Source organism: Leptodactylus fuscus, chromosome 3, assembly GCF_031893055.1.
Source record: "Leptodactylus fuscus isolate aLepFus1 chromosome 3, aLepFus1.hap2, whole genome shotgun sequence".
In the NCBI taxonomy this organism is placed as follows: Eukaryota; Metazoa; Chordata; class Amphibia; order Anura; family Leptodactylidae; genus Leptodactylus; species Leptodactylus fuscus.
In genome coordinates, this window is record NC_134267.1 from 122,290,110 (window position 1) to 122,314,834 (window position 24,725).

The 24,725-nt window shown below is 35.6% G+C and overlaps 1 protein-coding gene across 1 annotated transcript in view; it reads left to right on the plus strand.

The window, feature by feature from the left end:
* Window positions 1–920: 920 nt before the first annotated feature.
* Window positions 921–24,725, plus strand: part of TBX18 (T-box transcription factor 18) — a 34,971-nt gene continuing 11,166 nt past the window's right edge. Inside the window, exons 1-6 of the mRNA XM_075266662.1 lie at window positions 921–1,247; window positions 2,483–2,672; window positions 4,719–4,820; window positions 8,026–8,197; window positions 18,673–18,840; window positions 20,876–20,940. Of these exons, the coding sequence (XP_075122763.1) occupies window positions 1,052–1,247; window positions 2,483–2,672; window positions 4,719–4,820; window positions 8,026–8,197; window positions 18,673–18,840; window positions 20,876–20,940 (893 nt within the window). The 5' untranslated portion in view covers window positions 921–1,051. The remainder of the gene's footprint in view (window positions 1,248–2,482; window positions 2,673–4,718; window positions 4,821–8,025; window positions 8,198–18,672; window positions 18,841–20,875; window positions 20,941–24,725) is intronic.

Genomic DNA, 24,725 nt, shown 5'->3' on the forward strand with positions numbered 1-24,725 from the left:
GAATCCTGCAAAGGACAACATCTGCAAGGAGTTTGTATGTTCTCCTCATGATTGTGTGGATTTTCTCACACACTCCAAAGACATACTGATAGGGAAAATGTACGTTGTGACACTACACATAGGAGACACGATGGTGATATTATACATAGGAGTAGAGAAGCCAGCAGTATGAATAGCCACTAATGGTGACATTACACATAGGATTACAGGTATGAATAGTGACTGATGATGACATTACACATAGGAGTACAGGTATCAATAGTGACTGATGGTGACATTACACATATGAGTATGGATATGAATGGGGACTGATGGTGATATTACACATAGGAGCACAGGTATGAATAGTGACTGATGATGACACTACACATAGGAGTACAGGTAAGAATAGTGAGAGTTGGTGACATTACACATAGTAGTAGTGAGAGTTGGTGACATTACACATAGTAGTAGTGAGAGTTGGTGACATTACACATAGTAGTAGTGAGAGTTGGTGACATTACACATAGTAGTAGTGAGAGTTGGTGCCATTACACATAGTAGTAGTGAGAGTTGGTGACATTACACATAGTAGTAGTGACTAATAGTGCCATTACGCATAGTAGTAGAGTAGACAGCAGTATGAGTAGCCCCTGCTGACCACTTTCCCCTTCCTATCACTCCTGAAGGCCGTATTGCTGGCTGTTAGTGGATGGCTCTCGCTCATAATTTTAGGCAGTTACATTAGATCTGTCTTCCCTCACAGCCTAATTAGGAAGAAGCCCCGCCCCTTACAGAGTCTCGTAGCTCCGGTTGGCCAGCAGGGCAGTGATTGACAGCTGTGAAGCCCCTCCCCGTCCCGCCGCTTTATTGTCACTAATGAGCAAGTTGTCCCGGCCGCTGTGCAGTCTGCGCTGACAGATCAAGGCTCTGAACATCAATTACCGTGGCCGGACACACAGCCTGGCTCTGGATTACACGTCTCCTCTCCGCACTGGGGCATGTCATATATACACGTATATATGTATATATATATACGGGCCGTGTAACAGCGCTGCTCCATACATGAGACATGGCAGACAAGAGGAGGTCACCCTGCACCATGAGCCTCAAGGCGCACGCCTTCTCAGTGGAGGCTCTCATCGGGGCTGAGAAGCAGCAGAAGAAGAAGAAGAGGAAGCTGGAGGATGGGGCTGGGGACAGGGAGAGCTCCGAGCAGCCCGGGGTCACTGAGCTGGAGCAGCCTGGGTGCAACATGGTCCCCTCCTGTAAGTGTTACCTCTCCCCTCACTGATAGATGGACGGACGGATAGATAGATAGATAGATAGATAGATAGATAGATAGATAGATAGATAGATAGATAGATAGATAGATAGATAGATAAATAGATAGATAGATCTCTGTATGACAGCTGTCCTAGGCTACATAGTATTCTTCTGCTCTTTAGTATTCGCCGTTTCTATTGTTCTGCATGTTCTAAAAGTTACTAAAACTGTAAAGTAGCAGAATACAAGGGAATGCAATATAATAGAAAATGATACTAATATTCCCCTCCACACCAGGGCACCATATATAGATCTAGATAGATATACTAACGTTCTGTATAACTGCAGTAAATGTCGGCGTATTGTTGAGCGCTGTTCACATTGATCACCCATAGCTGTGCCCGGTGTGTGTGTACCAGTATAGTTACCAGGAGTGGATCTGCATGGCTTCCAGATTATAGCTGACATTAGTAGATGGGGTAGGATAGCTACATATAATAACTATATATAACGCAGACGTTTGCTGAATTCTGACCTGGCATTCTGCTTTATGGATTATGTAAGAATCCGATGTAAAGGATTATGTGATGATAATGTCTGTCACAACATGATTTATTCTTCTGGGTAACCTTCTAAAAATATAAGTAAATATGGGAAGGAAATCCTAAGGTGACTGCTACTGAATTACTATCCAGAGAAGGAAAATAGTGGCAGAAATAGAGTTTATATCAGTTTATTCAGGAGTTTTTATTGTATTCTGTCCGGTCTTTGGATGCTAAAAATAGAACTAGACAAAGTGAGAAAACAGATAAAATCCGCTATCATTTCCGGCTATAGCTAAACTATAAAATCATGAAGTAACAGGGTGTAATATACAGAATATGTGTAGGAAAACTCAGGACTCATAGCACTAATATTACGAGCAGTATTGTTAATATTATTCTCGCATTTATTATGTGGTATATGGTAAAATAATATCTGTATAGGAAGTATTATCACCTTATTATTCTTTTCTTCCTGTATATATTTGCTGCATTATCTTAAGTCATTGTAGACTTGTTATATCTATGAGAATAGCATGAACCCCAGGATTTACTATTGTTTACAATAGCCTGCACCCCAGGATTTACTATCATTTGGGGCACCATATTTGCAGCCTGTTGTGATGCTTCTATGTCCAGCATGTGTTATATAAATGTATGGTGGTGACCTGCCTTTACACTATGTGGCCCCACAGCTCCCAGCGAAGATGGTTATGGTGGAGTTAAGGCAGCAGCTGGCACTTGTAGTCCTCCCTTGTCTTCTACTGTGGTGGCTGCCCCTGTGGGATCCGTATCCTCTGCCGTTCGTGTGGATCTTCAGGGAGCAGAATTATGGAAACGCTTTCATGAGATCGGGACAGAGATGATCATCACCAAGGCTGGGAGGTGAGGATGGGGTTGTACCCTCTGCCCTATATCACTGCTGCTCCATATACGTGTCCCCATGGTAGAGGTAGACAGATTAGATCGATAGGAAAAGAGGAGGGAAAGGAAGAAAGAGAAGGAAAGAAAGAAAGAAAGAAAGAAAGAAAGAAAGAAAGAAAGAAAGAAAGAAAGAAAGAAAGAAAGAAAGAAAGAAATTAGATAAATAGATAGAGTTTAGATAGATAGCGATTAAATAAATAGATAGATATAGATAGAGATTAGATAGATAGATAGATAGATAGATATTAGATAGGTAGAGATTGGATAGATAGATAGATAGATAGATAGATGATAGATAGATTATAGATAGATAGATAGATAGATTATAGATAGATAGATAGATAGATAGATAGATAGATAGATGATAGATAGATAGATAGATAGATAGATAGATGATAGATAGATAGATAGATAGATAGATATTAGATAGGTAGAGATTGGATAGATAGATGGATAGATAGATAGATAGATAGATAGATAGATAGATAGATAGATAGATAGACAGTGTCTTACTACTGTGGATAACTGCAGTGAGATGAGCCAAGTCCACTGGATGATGCTAATGCCAGAAGGCCAGTGACATCCTGCTACACAAAGTTTGGCACTCTCATCTCACTCTGAATGTTTCCACCATGATGTGTTTGCTGGATAAACACCATACACTGTAAATCAGCCCTGCCATTACATAGTCTACAGCCTACACCACAACCTGAAGCCATATAACTGCTCACACAAACATTATGGGATATTCACCTGGAGCTGATGAGAGGATTTCACCTTGAAAGCCTCAGTTCTGATCTCCAGCCAGTAATGAAGGAGTAAACAAGGCCCAGGATTAAAGTGATATATAGTCCTATCAGTCCAGCATACAGGTTCATGGGAGGGTTTATAGGACTCCTCCAGCCAGGGCTCTACAATATATATCACTGAGGGACTGTGAGACCACCGCATGTGCCAAGAAAAGTTAACTTAGGTCAGGAAGTAAGTTTGCTGTTAAAGTAATAGGGGGCCAGGATATATAATAGAACATCAGGTATCCAGTTGTGACCACTGTCTAGGAATCATATAGGGCTGCTGCATAAATACCAATGGCTAGTAGATGCCATCCCATGTCATGATACTTGTGCACATACACTGATGTGTCCTGAAGTTTTTTATGTTAATAAAACATATAATATCAGAAAGTAGACCACATTTAGGGAACAGACAAGCCCCAGCCTTTTATATAGCAGTCCTGAATAGCCCTGATATATTGTATGTTAATAAGACACATGGTTGCAATAAACAGTTTTGCTTAGTATTTAATAAGATGATTCCTGTACATCTTGTATCCCTGAGCTCACCAGGGAAAGCTGACATGTCTAGATTTCCATATTAGAAGGACAGCAGGATGGGGTCCCCGCACCTAAATTGGAGTTTACAGGATGATGAAGTGACTGCAGATGGGAGTCTGCTCCAGCACTGAAGACGTGTACAGCAGCCTGTGCTCTGCTCATTACAGCAACTCCATCAATGGGGGCTTCTCCTGAAAAGACACGGTTCAAAGACAGATGTACAAGAAAACCTGGATATTATACAAGGAACTCAGCTTATTAAATATTGCACAAACAGATCTGATGAAATCCATATGTTCCAGACTACATTTCTCTACCTCTATAGCAGCCATCGACATGCTGCACAATGCTCTGCTTGTCCAGGGGAGTCTCAGCCAAGGCGCCATATTGTACAGGTGCATGGAGGCAAATACCAGGAGGACACTTACTTGGCTCTGTGTGCTATGTATTATCTGTCATTCACTGGACACTGTGTCAGTAGAAATCATCCACACACCCTAGGAATATTCTAGAATATCCAGCACCCTGCCCTTATATCACTATATAGAGAAACAAACCACAAGCGGACACATTCAGGTTTATTTTACTGGCAGATTCTATTAATATTAATTAATTCATTTATTTATTCCTTTATTTATTAGTGTTGTTTATTAATTGTATGCAAATATTACAGGCGGATGTTTCCAGCAATGAGGGTGAAGATTTCTGGACTAGACCCTCACCAGCAATATTATATAGCCATGGACATAGTGCCTGTGGATAATAAGAGATACCGGTAATTATACAGATATATTACTTATATTTCTATCTATGCGTGTCTGTGTATTTGCGGATGAAGCGTGTGTGAATATGAAATGCGTATCTGTGTGTAATATGTTTTATATTTGTGTAGTTTGTGTATGTGTCTGTAATATGGTTAGTATTTCTGTAGTTTTTGTATGTGTGTAATATGATTTGTAATTGTATTGTTTTGAGTATCAGTGTTTTCTAGTATTTTGTTATGTAGAGTTGTCATTTAGTTCTCAGAGGGTCTTATTCGTTTCCATGATTTATATGACCTAACTACACATTTGTGAACTATTATTTTTATTTATGGCTCCTTTTACTTGGCATAGAGTCAGGAATATTCATTAGGATGTTCAAGGAATAGTTCTCGGTGTACATGCAAAACACTGACAAAACGCTGCGGTTCCTGGTTGTCTGTTTATGTCTCTATGTGAGCGTTCTTCCTATAAGCACAGTGTATATTCTATAGGTGATGATCTAGTTTGCAGCTTACATTGTACTTTTCCCACAATTTTCCACTGATTTTTTTTATTTTTTATTTAGAAAGAAATTCTGTTTCTTTTGCTTGCTGTTTTGCTTCTTCAGCGATTATTGCAGGATATTCTGTGCAGTATACATAGTGTATATGGGGCACAATATACAGTTATACTTTAGAATGACTTCATATACACGGATTGCTAGAGAAAGATCACAGAACACTTGTTTTATTTTCGTTTATCTTAAGTTAATACCAGGAGTTATTTCTTGCTGTGTGATCTAGTTATTATATAGTTGTATCTTTATTTATTCTGGGCTCCTTCTCTGTATTTGTAGTTGATTCGGACGGACCTTATGTTCGATTTTAACCATTTACCAAACACTTTATATAGACACCTTTACTTGTGGTGCATAAAATTATAGTTCAATTAAAAATATGTCTAAACCTATTTCTATTGAGGGAGAGAGATAAATAGATATGGAGGTCGATTAATGATCTATCTATGTGTAAGCTAGATATGGTCCCCAGCAGGGATATATCCTAGTCATAGTTATCATAAGCTATAATAATTATAACAATAACCTATAGACAAGTGGAACTATTATTTTCCTGTGACTAGGATGTATTTAATAACATGGAGGCTTTATGTCTCCAGTGATCAGGTCTGTACATATTAATACCTGCAATGTTAGAATTTATTTACTTGCTGTCTGTTCAATGTCACAAGTGTGCTCAAGATATCAAAAAGACAAAATAGATTTTTTTTTCTCCATTTCCTGAGATGATTTGTAACTTGGCAGTGAACACAACATGTTTATTAGGGGCTTAAATACACCTTTTCTATTGAAATGGTTGCTTAGATATTATACTGTTATTAAGCATACATTAATATGTGGCTCTTTATAGACTTTTCAGGATTAGGCTGGATTCTTATTTGCTGTTTTTATTTTTCATTTTATTTATTTTTATTTAGAAAGAAATTATGTTTCTTTTGCTTGCTGTTTTGTTTCTTCAGCGATTATTGCAGGACATTCTGTACGTTATACAGTGTGTATGGGGCAGAATATACAGTTATACTTTAGAAATTACTTCATATACACGGATTGCTAGAGACAGATCACAGAACACTTGTCTTCCTTCCGTTTATCTTAAGTTTAATACCTGGAGTTACTTCTTGCTGTGTGATCTAGTTATTGTATAGTTGTAGTTTTATTTATTCTGGGCTCCTTCTCTGTATCTTCCTGCTGGAGATGATCTGAATGAATTTTAACTTTTTTTTTTACTTTATTTTAACCATTATTATTATTTAACCTTTAGTTTAACCATTTACCATGTAGCTTTATATAGACACCTTTACTTGTGCTACAAATTATAGTTCAATTAAAATAAGTCTAAACCTATTTCTATATTGAGGGATAGAGAGACAAATAGTTATTTATTTCCTTATGTATCTACCTCATATCTATATGTAAGCTAGATATGGTCCTCAGCAGGGATATATTCTAGTAATAGTTATCATAAGCCATAATAATTATAACAATAACCTATAGACAAGTGGAGATATTATTTTCCTGTGACTAGGAAGGATTTAATAACATGGAGGCTTTATGTCTCTAGTGCTCAGGTCTGTACATATGAATGCCTATAATGTTATAATATTTTATTTAATTGCTGTCTGTTCAATGTAAATTTCTGATCACAAATGTGCACAAAATATCAAAATGACAAAATAGATATTTTTTCTCCATTTCCTAAGATGATTTGTGACGTTGAAGTGAACACAACATGTTTACTAGGGGTTATATATAGCCTTTCTTATGAAATTACTGCTTAGATATGATACTATTAAGTATACATTAACATCTAGCTCTTTATATACATTTCAAAATTAGGCTGGATTCATATTTGCTGTTTTTGATTTTTTTTTTTATAACTAAACCCTTGAGTGGATATAAAGGTAAGAAAAAATATAAAGGAAATATTCTACTTTATAACTATATCTGTGTTTGGATAAAATAAAGCTATAGCCATGTTCATCCAATTCTCAATATTTTTCTCCCATTTTTTGGGGATCCAGAATATATATATATATATATATATATATATATAGATAGATAGATAGATAGATAGATAGATAGATAGATAGATATAGATATATATAGATATAGATATATAGATATGTTTCTATTAGATTTGCAATGTGTACTACATTTACCTCTTTAAAAAAATAGCTGTTCCCATTTTTTACTTGTGTGAATGGATAATAGAATAAGAAATATGCAAAATAATGTCACTTAGTCATCACTTTTTCAATGAATTTGGAACAGTTTCAGATTCAAAACATATTGTGAAACAAGTGTTCATTTATTTTATATATGTACACCATCCATTTATATGAAAAACAATATGACAAAACCTGCCTCTATAAGTATATATGATTTTATTAAAATCAAATGTCTATGCTACATAATTAATATTCAAAAATATTGAAATTATTGAAGCACAAGGCCTCTTGTACATCACAATCATATTACAGTGTAAATATTGTAATACTTCAGCTTGTTTCACAATGTGATCTTCTTCATACTGGAGAGTAGATCTTCCTAATATAATGTGTAAGGGACTTCTTAAGCATGTAAAGGAGCAGTCCTTAAGTTAATGAATCTGTATAAGTCTAACATCATATCTAAATGCTTTCTCTTCTATTCTTCTTCAGCTACGTTTACCATAGTTCCAAATGGATGGTTGCTGGTAATGCAGACTCCCCTGTACCCCCACGCGTTTATATCCACCCAGATTCCCCAGCGTCTGGAGAGACCTGGATGAGACAAGTCATTAGTTTTGACAAATTAAAGCTTACTAATAATGAACTGGATGACCAAGGCCATGTGAGTATCAGTAATGTAAACGTATTGTTCTGTTATAGTGTTATCTACATGACAATCTATAGACAGAGGGAGCCCATTATAGTAATGGAGGACACCCTGTGCTTCTAGATGGGAGTTGCACCTCCTTTGACCACAGCAGGATAACAATTTGTTCAGCAGAAAATGTATTTCCGAAATTTTAATAAGCATCCAGGGCTCAAGATAAAAATTGCTAATTTTCCATATCGTGAATTATATTATTTTCTGCATTGTAAGAAATTACGAGATTCCATAAAAAGTTTAGGAAAATATAAATACGCATTTCAATCCTCCTTAGGCTTATTTTTAGAACTGTGTAAATGAATCCAAGATGGATTTACTAAATTTGCCAACAAGAGAAATAATGTGTATCTGTTTACAATCTGAGACAAAGCGTTGGGATTTTATGTTGGTTCTTGAAATTATTATCTGTTTCTATAATGTAGAATAAGTATAAGGTCAATATATTATTGGCTGGATATTGACTGGTTTGCAACATGTATGACTAATAATGAATTCACTTGAACAATTTGTTACATCTCTGTATGATTTATAGTATATGGTATCTGATATATATCTTATTTAATAGTCTACATGTTCTTTCTGTTCCTACAGAAAGATGAATATATGACATTTTAGTGCATATATATATATTAGCTGCACTGTCATTGGTTGCTAGGAGCTGTTTCTCATAGAATCAATTCATCATAGTGGATGAGGCCCACAGTGAATTTAATTGGATTGTAATGACCAATAAAACAAATGGAATATAAAGTTAAATTTTAGTGGATTAAGGGAACATTCACATTACATTTAAGTGCACTTGGCTGAAACAATTGGGCATGACAGAACATTTGACAGAGCTCATTTATTTCTATGGAATACTAAAGTGCATCAGTTTTGACTAACATATTACAAAATATACTAGTGTGAATATGCAATAGGTACACAAAGATTGTAAGCACACACACCCCTTCCTGTTTATATGTAATTGGGAGCAGGGGTTGTACAGACACTGAGGCCATGAAGTCTAATAAAGCCAGAAATGCCTTTGCTATATATGAGAAAACCAGTATTATAAATGGTGTCTAAGTGAAATATTTGGCACTAGGGCCTAAGCAGTTCTGATTAAGCCACTGTTTGCCCTAGTCTATTGTTGTGCTAAAGGACAGTATTTCGCCCATATATAACATGTTAAATTATATTCACGGCTCATATACACAACTACATTGCAGGAACATACAGACTACAGGTAGTACAGAGCTGCGGTACAGCATCAATAGATATAGGAAACATATAGAGGTTTTCTCAGTTGTAGTCTGCTTCTAGGGAATACCTAGAATAGTAGTGTATCATATTGAGGCACCTTACACCAGAACATGGAGAGGCCTAATCGAGATTTTTACTTGGGGGATAACTGCTTTGATGGTGTTGTGTATAAATAGTTTACATATAATAAAAATAATAATACATATAATAATAATGATAATAATAATACAATTTATTTATATAGCGCCAACATATTCCGCAGCACTATACTATTTGTACGGTTCAAGTACAGACAAAAAGATACATTACAAAGAAATAGTCATTTCACACAATGGGACTGAGGGCCCTGCTCGCAAGAGCTTACAATCTATGAGGTAGAGGGGGAGACATAAGAGGTAGCAGGGGCGATATTTCTATTTAATTGTGATCATGATTTTGTCATTGAATGACAAGCAGTAAAGCCTATTGTACATGTATTCTGATATGATGATGAAAAAATTTTATGCAATATATTTATAGGCAGGCTGCTTGACAAAGCCCCCTTTTGGAAAGCTGTCCATCTGATAAAATATAGAAAATACCATTGATGCATATAAAATAATACTGATTCATATTTTCTTATGGTTTTATTGCAATTTTGTCCTATGAAAATTAATATATACACAGTTGTTACTCTTCACATTGCTAGTATTTACTGATATTTATTCTTACAGTTATACAGTACCTTCTACTTGCTTTAAAAGTTTTATGACCTTGATTTAGAATGAATTTTTTTTTTATCTTGGCTGTATTCACAGTCATTAGCAGGGCACACAAAGAAGAAGTTCCGCTAGGTTCACACAAGTGTTTGGGTTTCCATTCTTTGAGTCCGCTTGGGTACACGAAAGATGGAAACCTAACACTTAAAAACTGCAGAAACCCAACACTTGTTACCCGCAGAAACCATCGGACCCCAGAGACTATAATGGGGTCTGCCGGGTTTGCACCTGGTTTCCTCATGAAATCAGCATAGAATAAAGTCGTGCTATACCTATATGGGAAAATCCAGCGTTTCCATAGGTATAATTGGCATGCTGAAATTTGCTAAAGTGCTTTAATTTTAGTAAATCGCAATATGGATTTTTTTTTCTATATTGTGTGGATGGGATTAGTCAGAATCCCATTCACTTTGCAGGTACTGTAAAACACAGGGGATTCGCCACAATGTTTCCGCCACGGGCAAATTTTGGCTTTTTCGCAACGTGGCCCCCCGCATTAAAGGGTTTCCAGGATTAGAAAAAACATGTTTGCTTACTTCCTTCATCAGAAGCACTCCTGTACATGGGTTCTCTCTATTGCAGCTCATAGTCCAATGGTGAAGGGGCCAAGTTGAACATGTAGTGAAATCATGAAGTTTGTGTAGGGTTTCCCATAGGTCTTACTAACATATTGAAATCCTGTTCACCTTGTTATAGGCAATTACTTTGCTTTTTGTGTTTAAGTTATACCACAGCAAGTACAATAGACAGTACCATCTCCATGAGATCACTAATGTACTTTTGAGGAAAACAGAAGGAATACACATGACGCAGCACTGACTGCAACTGCAAGGCTTAAGTTTTTAGGGTGTTCACTCTGCAGCCAAAATGACATGTCACCTGTATTTTATATTTTGGTACAATTCCGGGAATACCAAATCTATATAGTTTTATTTATATTTTAACCCATTACCAAAAATCTACAACTTTGCAAAAAAAGTTTCTTAAAGTTGCCACGTTCTGACAGCCATGACTTTTTTTTAAGATTTCCATGTAATGGGACGTATAGAGCGTCTTTTTTTTGCAGGATCAGGTGTGCGTTTGAGTTATACCATTTTGAGGAATATCTATTGCTTTGATCACATTTTATTCAAATTTTTATTAGACGTGAAACTGCGAAAAGCGTCGGATCGGCACTTTTGATTTTTTTCCCCCCTCTACGGCGTTCACCATATGGAAAAAATATTTTTAAAAGTTTGCAGACCAGGCATTTTCAGACACAGGGATACCTAATGTGAAGGTGTTTCATAGTTATTTTTTAGTTTTATATGTATTCTATGGAAAGGGGGGTGATTTTAACTTTTTTTTATATACGTTTTTATCACTATTTTATTGGCTCCCATAGGGGGTTGAACCTGCAATTGTTTGATTGCAAGTCCCATAGACTACAATACAACTGTGTTGCAGTGTATGGCATTTTTGGTATGTTAGTATCCCTACTGCAGGCCTGGAAGCCTTCAGAAGGCTCCAGGCTACCATGGGAACAGGTCGGTTCCCGTGATCTCGCTGCGCAGGAGTCAGGCTACAACGGGAAAGGTTACAGCGGATGTTGGGAAGGGGTTAAAGGAAATTTGTTACATTAAAGTGGCCTATTTTGTAAACTAAATTTTTATGTTAAAATATTTTTAATATGTTTTGGTAATGTTTTTATTTAAATTCTGGTTGTAGTTCTGCATATATATTCTTTATTTTAAAGTACTAAATTCAGCAATTGTTACTCTGACCACTTAGCCTAATAATAGACTGACACAGTCTGTAAGGATTTTCTTAGTAGCAATAGCTTTATTTACAACACAGAAAGAATTACAATGGAAGATAACACCTCCATTGACAACACGGCTGACCCACTATTGTGTCCACTACTGGCAATATATAATGGTACAGCTTATGTACTCTCCTTCCCTGCTGAGAGCATGTGTGGGAAAACTCTCCCACAAATCTGAGTGTATTACTTCCAGTCTACTACTGTAAAGCATATCACTAATGCTGTTATCAGCGCAGAGAGTAAGCTCAGGCAAGATGGCAGCCCAGAATCATATAGACAAAATGGGAAAAAATTGCGATCAGAAAAAGAGACCAGGTTAGAAAACGTGATCTATTTCAATTTGGTTTTAATTAATAAAAAAAATAGTGACAGATTTGTTTTAATAATTTATGAATCCGTCTTAAGGGTACTTTCATAATATTTTGCTCAGTTTTTGTAAGCCACCCACAGGAGATGGTTCATAACATATTCATATCATACTTTTCCTTTTGTTTAACCTCTAGTGAAGCTATTGTTTTGGGCCTCAAAGGTGTAGCAATATTTTTTTATTTTTCATTCTATTTTTTTTACATTCTTGCCTTGAAATTACCTTTTTTTATTCTATCATTGTAACCATATGTGGGTTTGTTTTTTGTGGGTTGTTTTGTAATTTTAAATACCACCATTTTAGAGTTGGATCAGTAGCTTTTATTGTTACTTTCTGGGCGTTGTGTTCACCTTTTATTTCATATTTAAGAGGTTGGAAAATAGCAACACTTACATTTTATAGCGCTCACAATGTGAGATCATTAACACTATGTTATGGGTCCAGTGATAATTATGTATACTTTTGTTGCTTTTCATTTTCCTACACAAAGAATTGTTAATGGGAAAATGTTTTATTTACTTTTTAAAATATTTTTAAGTATTCCATTTCTACATTTTTTAATTTACCATAGAGGACAAGAATATGCAATCACATGGTGGCTTATATGATTTCCTACAGTACAAATGTACTGGAGTGTATTATGCCTTTGCACATAATACTGACAGTGATCCTACTAGGTCCTGCCTATTGCAAGACCTAATTGGTATGTAGATGGTAGATGTTGGGGCCTATATTGAACACTTAACAGCTGCAGCACACTGTGATTGCATTACAAAGTTATCAATGAAGTGATAGAATGAACCTATTTGAGCTTCAGTGTTTTAACAAAATGAATTATTAACTGTAGCTCCAGCTTATGGGAAGGAAAAATCTATAGCAGTGGAGTTATTTGCCAGCCAGTACTCTATAGATAACAAAGGCGGCTATAGCACACGTTGTTCCAGCCCTGCTCTTTAACCCATTATCCACAACAAAGATAAGAAGTGTAACACTAGTGGGGTAAATAAACGATTGTGGAGGACGGTGTGTCCCACTCCCCCACAGGCTAGGTGGTTGCACATTATCATTACCTTTGTTAATTTTGGGGTATTTTATACCACATTTTTGTTATGTTGTCTTGTACTAAGTATAGCTTTTAATACATATCAATAAAAGTGAAATTTTAAATACGTCCCTGATAGTTACCTACCTATCTCCCATTTTTGTTTATTAACTGGGCACGTAGCATTGGTTATCTCTACTTTAATATTTGGATAGAATGAACCTATTCTCTCTGATTATTTGAACAATTAACATCTTCTTTAAAGCGGACCTTTCATGAGTTGGGGCACAGGTGGTTTTATACACCGCTGGAAAGCTGACCGTGCGCTGAATTCAGCGCACCGTCAGCTTTCACGATCTGTGCCCCGGGTGAAGAGCTATCGGTGCCGGTACAGTAGCTCTTCACAGTCAGAAGGGCATTCCTGACAGTCTGTCAGGAGCGTACTTCTTCACAGCAGCGCCTATAGCGTTCACACAGTACAGTGCTATAGGCGCTGCTGTGAAGAAGGGTGTTCCTGACAGACTGTCAGGAATGCCCTTCTGACTATAAAGCGCTACGGTACCGGCACCGATAGCTCTTCACCCGGGGCACAGATCGTGAAAGCTGACAGTGTGCTAAATTCAGATTTTCAGCGATATATAGAACTGCCTGTGCCCCAAACCATGAAAGGTCCTCTTTAAGCATTTCAACTTAGGAATGTATCTTCATAACAAAGATGATACTTATTTACTAATTGTAAAGCTTTGCATTAAAATAAATGGGCAACAATGTAATATATGATCATATTTAGTATTTTCAGTGGCTCTCCACAATGACTAGTAACAGGAATTCAGTCGGGGATTACCATCTATCATGTCCATTTGACCTAACAAAGTATATGGATACATTAAGATCAGAAAAAGTGGCGGGCAAAAACTCACCACTCCAGCCCCATCTTGCACCAGATGGACAACCATTTTCATGGATCACCCATACATTTGAGTACTTGGAGGAATCTGTGAAAACGGACAAAAATTGGACATGACCTATATTTTTACGGTTTGTGACAGTGAACCATCAGAATAACAGTGAATAGCCCCCATTCACTGACATTGAATAAAATGCTGCCGCGTCACAGACACCACACAGCCATTAATCACTGTTGTGTGAATGTAGTTTAACTCTAACCAGGTCTAAAGCAATAGGTGTGCTTGGCAAGAAATGCTTATTGATATTACACTGATCTGAATACACCTGCTTGTATTCCATACTGGCTTTCTATGGACGCCAGGTCACAATATCCATAGATCTGACTGCTTTAACTTCAGCAGCCTACTTTACTTTGTCAGTCAACGTCTATCAATATTATTGATCAATTCATGGTACAATGTTGAGGATAACTTAATTGAGTCTCTTGTTTGGTTTTCTCACTGTTTCTAAGAGAAAGCTGCAAGACTTCCTTGAGGCATCACATTACAGTTAAGAAATTACCAGCATCATGTCAAGGGTGACACTAAACTCAGACACTCTTAATCCTGATCCAGAAGGATTTATGGCTAACAACTGGGATCACTGTTAGTTATTTTTGAGTAATGCCTATAGTCATTCTATAGAAGGGGACAACCATATGGTGTGGCAATAGTGATGGGACACTATGTCCTCAAGTCTTGTCTACAATATATCTTTGTTACTGTTGTTGCAGTAATACTTTATTAATGTAATGTTTGTCATAATTAAAAACAAATTACATTAATTGTAAGTTAATCAAGCACATTTTGGTTGTTATATTTTTTTAATTATTGATATATGGAACTATTTATATGCATGTAGTGTCACATTCATTTTTCCATACTAATATAATTTATCTTACTTAAATTCTTCTAGAACTATTTGTATTAACTCTATCATATACATTATATTAAGATATATTATGATTAAGACTACGTGTAATTCTATTGATATTATGTGTCTGTAGCGTTAGTCTAATATTTACTTTTATTAGCTTCAGGATTAATTCTATTAAAGAGTGGAAGAAATATGCAGAACAGATGTTAACTGTTACCACCATGTCTAACTAAATTGCTATCATGTTAAATTAGTGTAACGGAATATATAATGGGATTACAGTTAAAGGATATGGCGTACAGTGATCAGAGGGTGTTACATGTGACATTTTTTTAAATATATTTAATTCCTTTTATATATGTATATATTACTTATTTATATTAAGTAGACTTATTTGGTTCATTTAGTTTCTGAATTACATGTGACGTAGAAACTAATGGTTCGTATACATAACCGTATTTATTTAGAACCAAAAACAGCATTGAATGCCACTCTCCATTATATTACATATATGATTCTCTTTTTTAAAATATTTTTTGGGGCTGTACATAGTAATATATGGCTTTAATATTATAATCATTAATGCAAAGGCCTTATAATAAAAAATACAATTATTGGGTTTCTCATATGTACTTTAAAGCAAAGTTACAGATTTACATTGGTAGGATGTGCTACTATGCTGTGGGTTTGGAGGTGCTCTGCTGACAGATAATATTGGGGGAAAAAAGGGATCACGTACGTCCAATTTCTAGACAAAAAATACCAAAATAGGGCTTATTTCCTTCTCCACACTGATACCTGCATGCTAAGTTGAGCCAAGTATGAATGTTCATGTTAGGGTAAGAAGGAAAAGCGGTCAGTAAACTAGTGTTCAGCCAGGTATATAGACAGAGATGTGAAAAGCTAAGCAAACATTATATTTAAGCTTAGCTTCTGATTTTATAGTACCTAACTTGTGTTGTCTCAGATACCAATAGGACTAGTTTTGTCACCTATTTCTTTAATGCTATGTCGCTACGTCTGCTACATAAATTTGAGTTAATATGAGCTTTTCCAATGGTAGTTGCCATAATTTAGTAATAACGTTATTATTATTGCTTATTTATATAGCACCATTAATTCCATGGTGCTTTACATTTGAGGGTTTTCATACGGCACACAAAATATACAAAACAAATATGCCGCATATACTCAAGTATAAGTTGACCTAAATATAAGCCAAGGCCCCTAAATTATCACAAAATACTGTGAAAACTTATTGACTTGAGTATAAGCCTAGGTGTGTGTGTGTGTGTGGGGGGGGGGGAGCGGGGATGCAGCAGCTACTGGAATATTTCAAAAATTAAAATAGATACCAATAAAACTACATTAACTGAGTGGGTTACTGATATGTGAGAGCTATGGAGGTAATAATTATTACATTAAACATTATTAAGACACTTTATTATTACCTCCATATGTCTCACATATTAGTAACCCTTATATGGGGCACACAGGGGTTAATGTGAGGGACATGATGGGGTTAACTGCTATTAATGTGAGGCACATGGAGTTACTAAAACTAAATTAATAGCCTTAATGCCTGACATTAATAGGAATTGTAACCCCAGCATGTACCTGTGAGTTTCACTTTCACTTTACTGTATGAGCTCTCCTTGATGTAGACACAGGAGCAGGGACCTGCCGCCACCTGGGCTTTCATCTCTCTTGATAGTGAAGGGGGAGTGTCCTATATCATTACTGTAGCAACCACTGAAGGACACTCCCTCTTCACTTAATTTATACAGGTCCTTGCAGTCCTGTGCTGTGTGACTCGAGTATAAGCCAAGGTGGGATTTTTCAGCATAAAAACTGTGCTGAATAAGTCAGCTTATACTCGGATATATGCGGTAATACTAACAGTAACTGACTGGCACAGTGGGATACAGGGCCTTGCCCATAAGGGCTTACAGTCTATGAGACATGTTGGATCATCTCTGAAAAATTTAAATAAATTATCCCTGAAGTGACAAGTGATTTAATAAAAATTGGCATCATTTGTATCTTGAAGCTATCCACTGGCTTAAAAAATAGGAGCCCAATTTACGGATACAAAAGTAAAAAAAAATGTCTTTTCCCTAAAGATCTGTATATTGTCCAATGTAAAATGACCAATGGCAGCCATTTTATATAGAGTCTAAGTTTAGATTAGCTAAAAAAATCTTAAGATTCTAAACACTATCAATATGTGAGCAATTTAACCTTACTGCCATAGAAAGAAAGACACATGAAATGACTACCATAACCCTAAAAAAAAAAAAATACTATTTAAAACGCAATTTTTTGTTTAGGGACAAAAAGGACATGAATGAAAAAACAAAGTGGAGAGTTTGAGTCAACTGGTTCTTTTGATTGTCTGGACTATCATCATGTCTCCTTTTACTCTCATTTATATCCTACTTACCGCCGGTTGAAGGCGACCTTGTGCTAAGCAGTTGCCGTGAATGAACGGCATAGGCGGCGCATAGGTGAACACATAAATGTCACCTGTGTGCTTCCCATGTCACTGCAGCCCCTTTCATTCAATGAATAGGAGCTGCGGAAGCAGGGCTGCAAAATCGGACAAGAATAGGACCTGTTCCAAACTTTGCAGCCCGGACTGTCGGCCCGCACACGTGACTATGAGATTCACAGTCATGTGTACGGGCCCATAGAAATGAATGAGTCAGTGTGCTATCCAGTAAAACTAGTTATACAGTCATCTGCATGGGGGCTAAGGAAGGGGAAGGGGGGAAAGGGCCAGGTTCAAGCAGGTTGTCCTATTTATTTATTCAATCATTTATGCATTAAAATCAATATTATACTTGTGGACAATGTATAAGGAGTGTGAAATGATGTATTTTAGTTTCATGCTTTCATGATGTAATATAACTTTCTGTATTTTATCACTTCTAATATAATCAATTGTACCTTCACTGCTCTTCTCTATTTTTGTAAGCAAATCAAGTGCTCATAATGTTTCTATGAAATATTAAGAAGTAATGGCCACTACATCAATCTGGTATGGGAATGGTCAACTACTATGTCTATCACAGTTTGTTCTAGATTATTCATGCCCTCCAATATGATTTTGATGCCATCAGCATTACAATAAGTTAATATTAGCTTTTGAAGTTGAAGGATGGAAACCACACCAGTTTCATACACAGTTTTGATGGCCATTGAAGTTTGGATAATAAGGATCAGAAAGGAATTCAGAATTAATCAGAACTTATTAAATGTGAAATTCATTTAAAACTAATGATTTCCATGTAACCACCTCATTGCATTGATCAGCATATGGGTAGAATCTATGTAAAGGAAATAGAAAAAAATGCTTCAATTTATGTAATAAAATCATACCTTTTCTCCCAGATTATTCTTCATTCCATGCACAAATATCAGCCGCGTGTCCACGTGATACGGAAAGACTGCGGTGATGAACTGTCTCCGGTAAAACCGATTCCAGTAGGAGAGGGTGAGAAAGCTTTCACATTCCCGGAAACAATATTCACTACAGTGACAGCGTACCAGAACCAGCAGGTACTTAGCATTATTATTTTAATTGTCAGTTCTACATTATATGTATAGCTAATGAGGAAATTTATAATGATAGATTAAACATAATTTAGTGATGTATAGTAAAATCTGTAAAGGGTATATCTCACAATCATTCAAGATCTATTGGACCGAAGGAGATAACTAAACACTATGTTTGCCTGTCTTCATCAGTTGCATAGAGACTGAATGGAGTAGCAGGAGATGAGTCATTAAAATGGGAACTTCAGAACTGTAGCTACACCTCAAAAGAAATTATGGATTATTCCATTTCCATTGTTATCAATGGAACGTTGATGTAAAGCAAGGACACAACTAACAAAACAACTATCTCAAAATCATAGCTAACCAATGGCTTTACAAAAGTAAGAAACACCTATAGTAACTCACTTTTTAAGTGTCTACCATTCCAGCACCAGTGGCATTACCGATAGCATTCCAATCCAGTCCTTGCTAGAGTGAAAGCAATGATGTCCCATTTGTCATTACCCAACCTTTGCAGTATTTCCAGTTCTTGCTTGATGGGAAGTTATTATATCCCATTTGTTATTATGTGACCTTTGCACCTCTGAGGCCTGTCAGTCTAGTGCTATGTTGTACATGTAGGTGATGGTGCTAGTGATTGTCTGAAGTAGTCACGTCACCATGTACGGGATGTCATCACTTCTGGTCAGCAAGGACCACAAACGATGGGGAAAGGGCTGCTGGCACTGGAACAGGTGATACATAAGGGATGAGTTATGCTTTTTTTGCTTTACAATTTCTCAACTTTATTACATTTTATAAACAAGTCAATAAAGCAGAATAATCCTGCTTCAGTATAAGGGTCTGTTGACACAGTTTTTTTTTGCGCGGTTGGAGGCTGATTTTGAGGCAGATTCAGCGTCAAAATCTGCGCCAAAAAACTCTGTGTGCACTCCCCTTAAGAGATGCTCCTTGGTTCTGGTTACTATTTATCTACAACTATTCTTTAAAAGTCTATGTTTCTAATAGGAATAACCAAGTGCGGGGCTTTACTATGTCCATCTGTCAGGCTCTGAAGTCTTCATACTTGATTGCTGCTCCTTTAAAAGTCCCACAAATATGATATAATGTAGGCGCTGAACAGGGTACAGTTTTGACCTCCCGAGTTTCCTATGCAATAAATAAAACAGTTTATTAAAAACTATAGGGGCATGCCAACTACATTTATTTCTTCTATTCATAAAAATATAGATGCTGTTTCTACAGTATGAGCCGCTTGCCATGAAATTGGAATTTTGAGAAGCAAAACAGCGTGACTCAGTAGAATCATTAACACATTGAATATGACGTATGTGTACATAATGGGGGGAGTCACACATGTATTCTATTGGAATCATGTGTCTTCTGAATGGAAATCCTTAACCCTATTTATGTAAACTCCAGACACAAATCCCTAATAGTGTAATGACTTACTGATACGGTGATCTAACATAGAGAAAGAAAAATGTGATAAGATAAACTTATATGAAGGATTATATGAATGGTGAATGCACAGAATGGTATAATATGCAAATATGCATATAAAAATCAACAACAGAAACTAATAAGTTATATTTTTATTTTGTATTTCTAATAAGTTTCATTCACTTTGTATGACAAATATTTATAATGCGCTTTTCTCATACGAGGGGCTCAAAGCTCAGGAAGCATTGTGGAATAAGGAGTTAGGATACATTCACGGCCGATTGTTTTGCACCCGAGGACAAAAATAGAACAGACAAATATAGCGTGTGACATACAGTGAAATGAAAGGCCACTATAAAACAGCTGTTACATGGTTCACTCTTGTGTGAATATAGGATTAGTAGCCATCATATAGGTACTTATCCTCAACATCCCCAAGGGTCAGTTATTTTATGGGTAGCCAATTTACCTCATTTGATCCCCAACGCTACAAGGCAACTGTTCTAACCATTGAGCCACCATGTATCATATTTATTGCACATAAAGAGAAGAATCCAATGTATTTTGTTTATTATTTTACTTTTACTTCTAGATAACCCGTTTGAAAATTGACCGAAATCCATTTGCCAAAGGATTTAGAGATTCTGGGCGAAACAGGTAGGCATTTTATTTTATCTTGGCTATGTAGTAATACTTGTCTATATCTCTAATACGGTGGATGAGAAACATGGATGAAAATATAAACTCTAGATTCATGTAGATTTCTAAAGATATTTACATAGAACTTTTTTAGCTACATGTAACTTGTTATATTGATGCACATAACAGCTTCCTACCAAAATAAAGTATTATTCTAGTTCTGTTCCAAGTAAAGTCATTTAATAAAAATGTCCATGTTGATAAGTATTTGCACCTCTTGTCAATGTCTGGTCATTAATACATATGCTTTAGACATAAGAATCTATTGATGTCATTTCTCTACCTAGACATTTGTAACAAGCATGAACATTAATGGTCAATGTAGCCATAATTAATTGAAATAGTCATGTATTAGTAATATGGTATTTACATATTTTGATATATTTCCTATTTTCAGACCATGTAATTCAGTGTTGTGTGCAGTCATTGTCCTTATGACTTGTGTTAAACACTTTCAGGCCAGGGCCCCACTTTGTGCTGCATTTTACATTACTGGCTAATCCCATCCACACATTGTAGCCTACGGTAATACTGGTGTTTTCAGTATAGGCATCACAGAAGCAGAAAGTCCACAGAGGAAAATTCTGCATACTTTCTGTGAAAAACCCTGTGGGAAAAACATAATGCGTTTCTGCCAACATCTTTTCTGCTGCATTTTTTGGCTGTGGCTCGGTACGTGTGGTCTTAGCCTAACTGCTTTTAGAGATATACAAATAAAATCTATTAATACAATTGTCCCCAACTATAGATGTAGAAGATGTAGACATATATGTAATGCCTTGGCCAAAGCACAGTGGCTTGATACAAAACCCCCACCCCACTCCACTCTTTGGGCAATTAGCATTGAGTTCACATGCCATATCCCCTTCCCTTCGCACTCCTGTTATTTAAGCATTGAAGTGTTCTCACTGTATAAAATATTATATATAACAATGTTATATATGTAGTATGTCAACCTACAAGAGCACATCTTGAGGATCATAACTTCAAGGGTCCTTGTGTTTATCTACATGGAACATGCAAACCGATGCAGCATCTCAATCAGATACATACAAAATTACAAAATGTGAGAAAGTAGATGTTTGCAGGTGGCTCCCTTATAATTTTCTTGTTCTTGATTTTAAAATCTAGCAAAAAAAATAAATAAATAAAGCAAAAAAAACTCAGTGCGCCCATATTGGTAGTCTTCAAATTTGTCTTTAAGGACAGGGTTACACTGTGACTTTTTGTAGAACTATGAATTGATTTTACCTGTTAAGCAAACATATTCCTATAGACTGCAGCTGTAATAATGGGATTATATGCAAACAAACATATTCCTATGGACTATAGCTGTAATAATGGGATTATATGCAAGCAAACATATTCCTAAGGACTACAGCTGTAATGAGATTATATGCAAACAAACATTCCTATGGACTGCAGCTGTAATAATGGGATTATATGCAAGCAAACATATTCCTATGGACTGCAGCTGTAATAATGAGTTTATATGCAAGCAAACATATCTCTTGGACTGCAGCTGTAATACTGAGATAATAATTATATGCAAGCAAACATATTCCTATGGACTGCAGCTGAAGTTTGACAATTAAAATGATCTCTACACAGTGTAGCCTTGATCTACTGTAAAACTTATTCTCTACACTAGTCATATAGCTATTCTTTTCAGATAGAAAAATATAAAGAAAATTATTGAGTGCTAAATACATCTACGTAAATATGTGCCAAACTATATTCTTTATATTGTTAAGTAGGATGCATATTTTACAATATGTGACCATATCTCAAATGTGGTTATACCTGTCGCAACAACACAATTTGGATTAAATATTAAAATGCATGTGTTGCTGATAGGAAATTGCTTGCTCTGCCTCTTTATTGCTTTTGCTCCTACCTGGAAAAAAAAGTGTTTATTCATTTGCAAAAAAAGTGCTGCTTTCTCCCTCTAGCCTCTTGCATTTGTTTGATCTGCAGAAGGGTGACAGGCTAAAATCTGGTTTAGTTTAAGTGGTGATTTAATCATGGCTTAGAATTAGCCTAGTGTAAGGACCTAAGGACCTAACTTCACAGATATTATTGTTTCTGGACTACAAAGAAGTAGACACAAAAACAAAATGTTTTCATTTTAACACATTTCTGCCCGGTAACTATATTAAGGTAGAAATTATATATATATATATATATATATATATATATATATATATATATATATATATGTATATATATATATATATATATAATCTGTCAACATTACTTCAAAACAAGGTTTCTATTTTGTTTAATTTATAGTCATAGCTTTAGCTTACTCTTTTCCTTTATAATATCTAATTATAATTCCTTATAGTTATTTAGTTAACTTTGTCAAAATAAATGTAAAATTATATATTAGGTGGTGGCCTAAATGAAATACTCTCAGTTTATTGAAAATATTGTAAAAGAAAATTGTAATATTATTCATAAATATTTAACCGTCAGACAACAATATTTCTAAGAACTGCTAAACCTGTTTGATCTCATTTATATTGCAAATTTGCATTTCGCTATAATACATTTCACATTGCAGAAAACAGCATACTGTTCAAAATAGGAAATATATGGTCTAGGTATACCATCCATTAAACAATCTATATACCAATAGACTTAACACTGAAAATTGTTTATGTATTTTTTAAAGAGATTTTATTATTCATTCTATTAAAGTCTACATTTAGGATAAGATTTTATACCCTACCGTACAATGGAAACATGTATACAGAAATATACGTTGATGTATTATAAATAAACTAGATGTATAAAGTATAGTTAAGGATAAATAAGTAAAATCATGTTTTTTATTGCGGTCGTTTTCTACATGATTTCATTTTGACACATTGTAAAGAATTTTAAATTATATCTAAATGTCACCATATTAGGTCACATGGGTTATTACAAAGTCAGTATTCATGACCCTTTCATAGAAGAAAAAACAATCTGATCAAATGTCAGCGCATATAAGATCGTTTTGTTAATTTACTAGATAGGACTCTCTTAACCATTTTAACAGCTAAGACATTCTTTTAGGTATAATGCAATTTAGTTTTATATATAGGATTTCACCCTCTCTAAAGTGGTATATAGTTGCAGGGTTTATTTAATAGGAATCAGCAGCTTAAGCCGTTAAAAGATATCCTGGAGAATATTAGCAAAGTGAAAGCAAATTTATGTGGTGAGAATAAAGTTCTATTCTTTTGCTAAACTTTGAGTCTGACCCTATAAAATGTTAAATCAGGAAGGCAAAAGTATTTCTTCCCTTTAAATAATTGTAAGTATTTCACTAAATTAATGCGGCCATTTGATTGCATAAATTAAATTGGTGATAAAACTTGGGAATTGTTGGAAGGCATCTTGTATAAATTATCACCCAGGCTATACTTCTCCAGGAGGTACCTTTTTATCTTCTATTTAACTAGAAGTGAAAAGTCTGGGTTACTGCTGAAAATGAAGGCATTTCTACCCAGCTCCGTCTAATAAATCCTTTATAGCCCTTGCCTGTACTATATCTGTGATCTCAGAGAAAGCTTGGCATGAAACTGTTTGATACTTATAATGGGCTTCTAAAACTGGCATTAAATAAAAACAAATCACTTACAATAAAAGGGTTTTAGAAGTTTATTGTTGGTAGAAATGATTTTTTCTTTCCATAATGTCCAGATTTTTTCACCTTTTTAAACAGTTTGTTAAAACGTGCAAAGTTAAGTGAG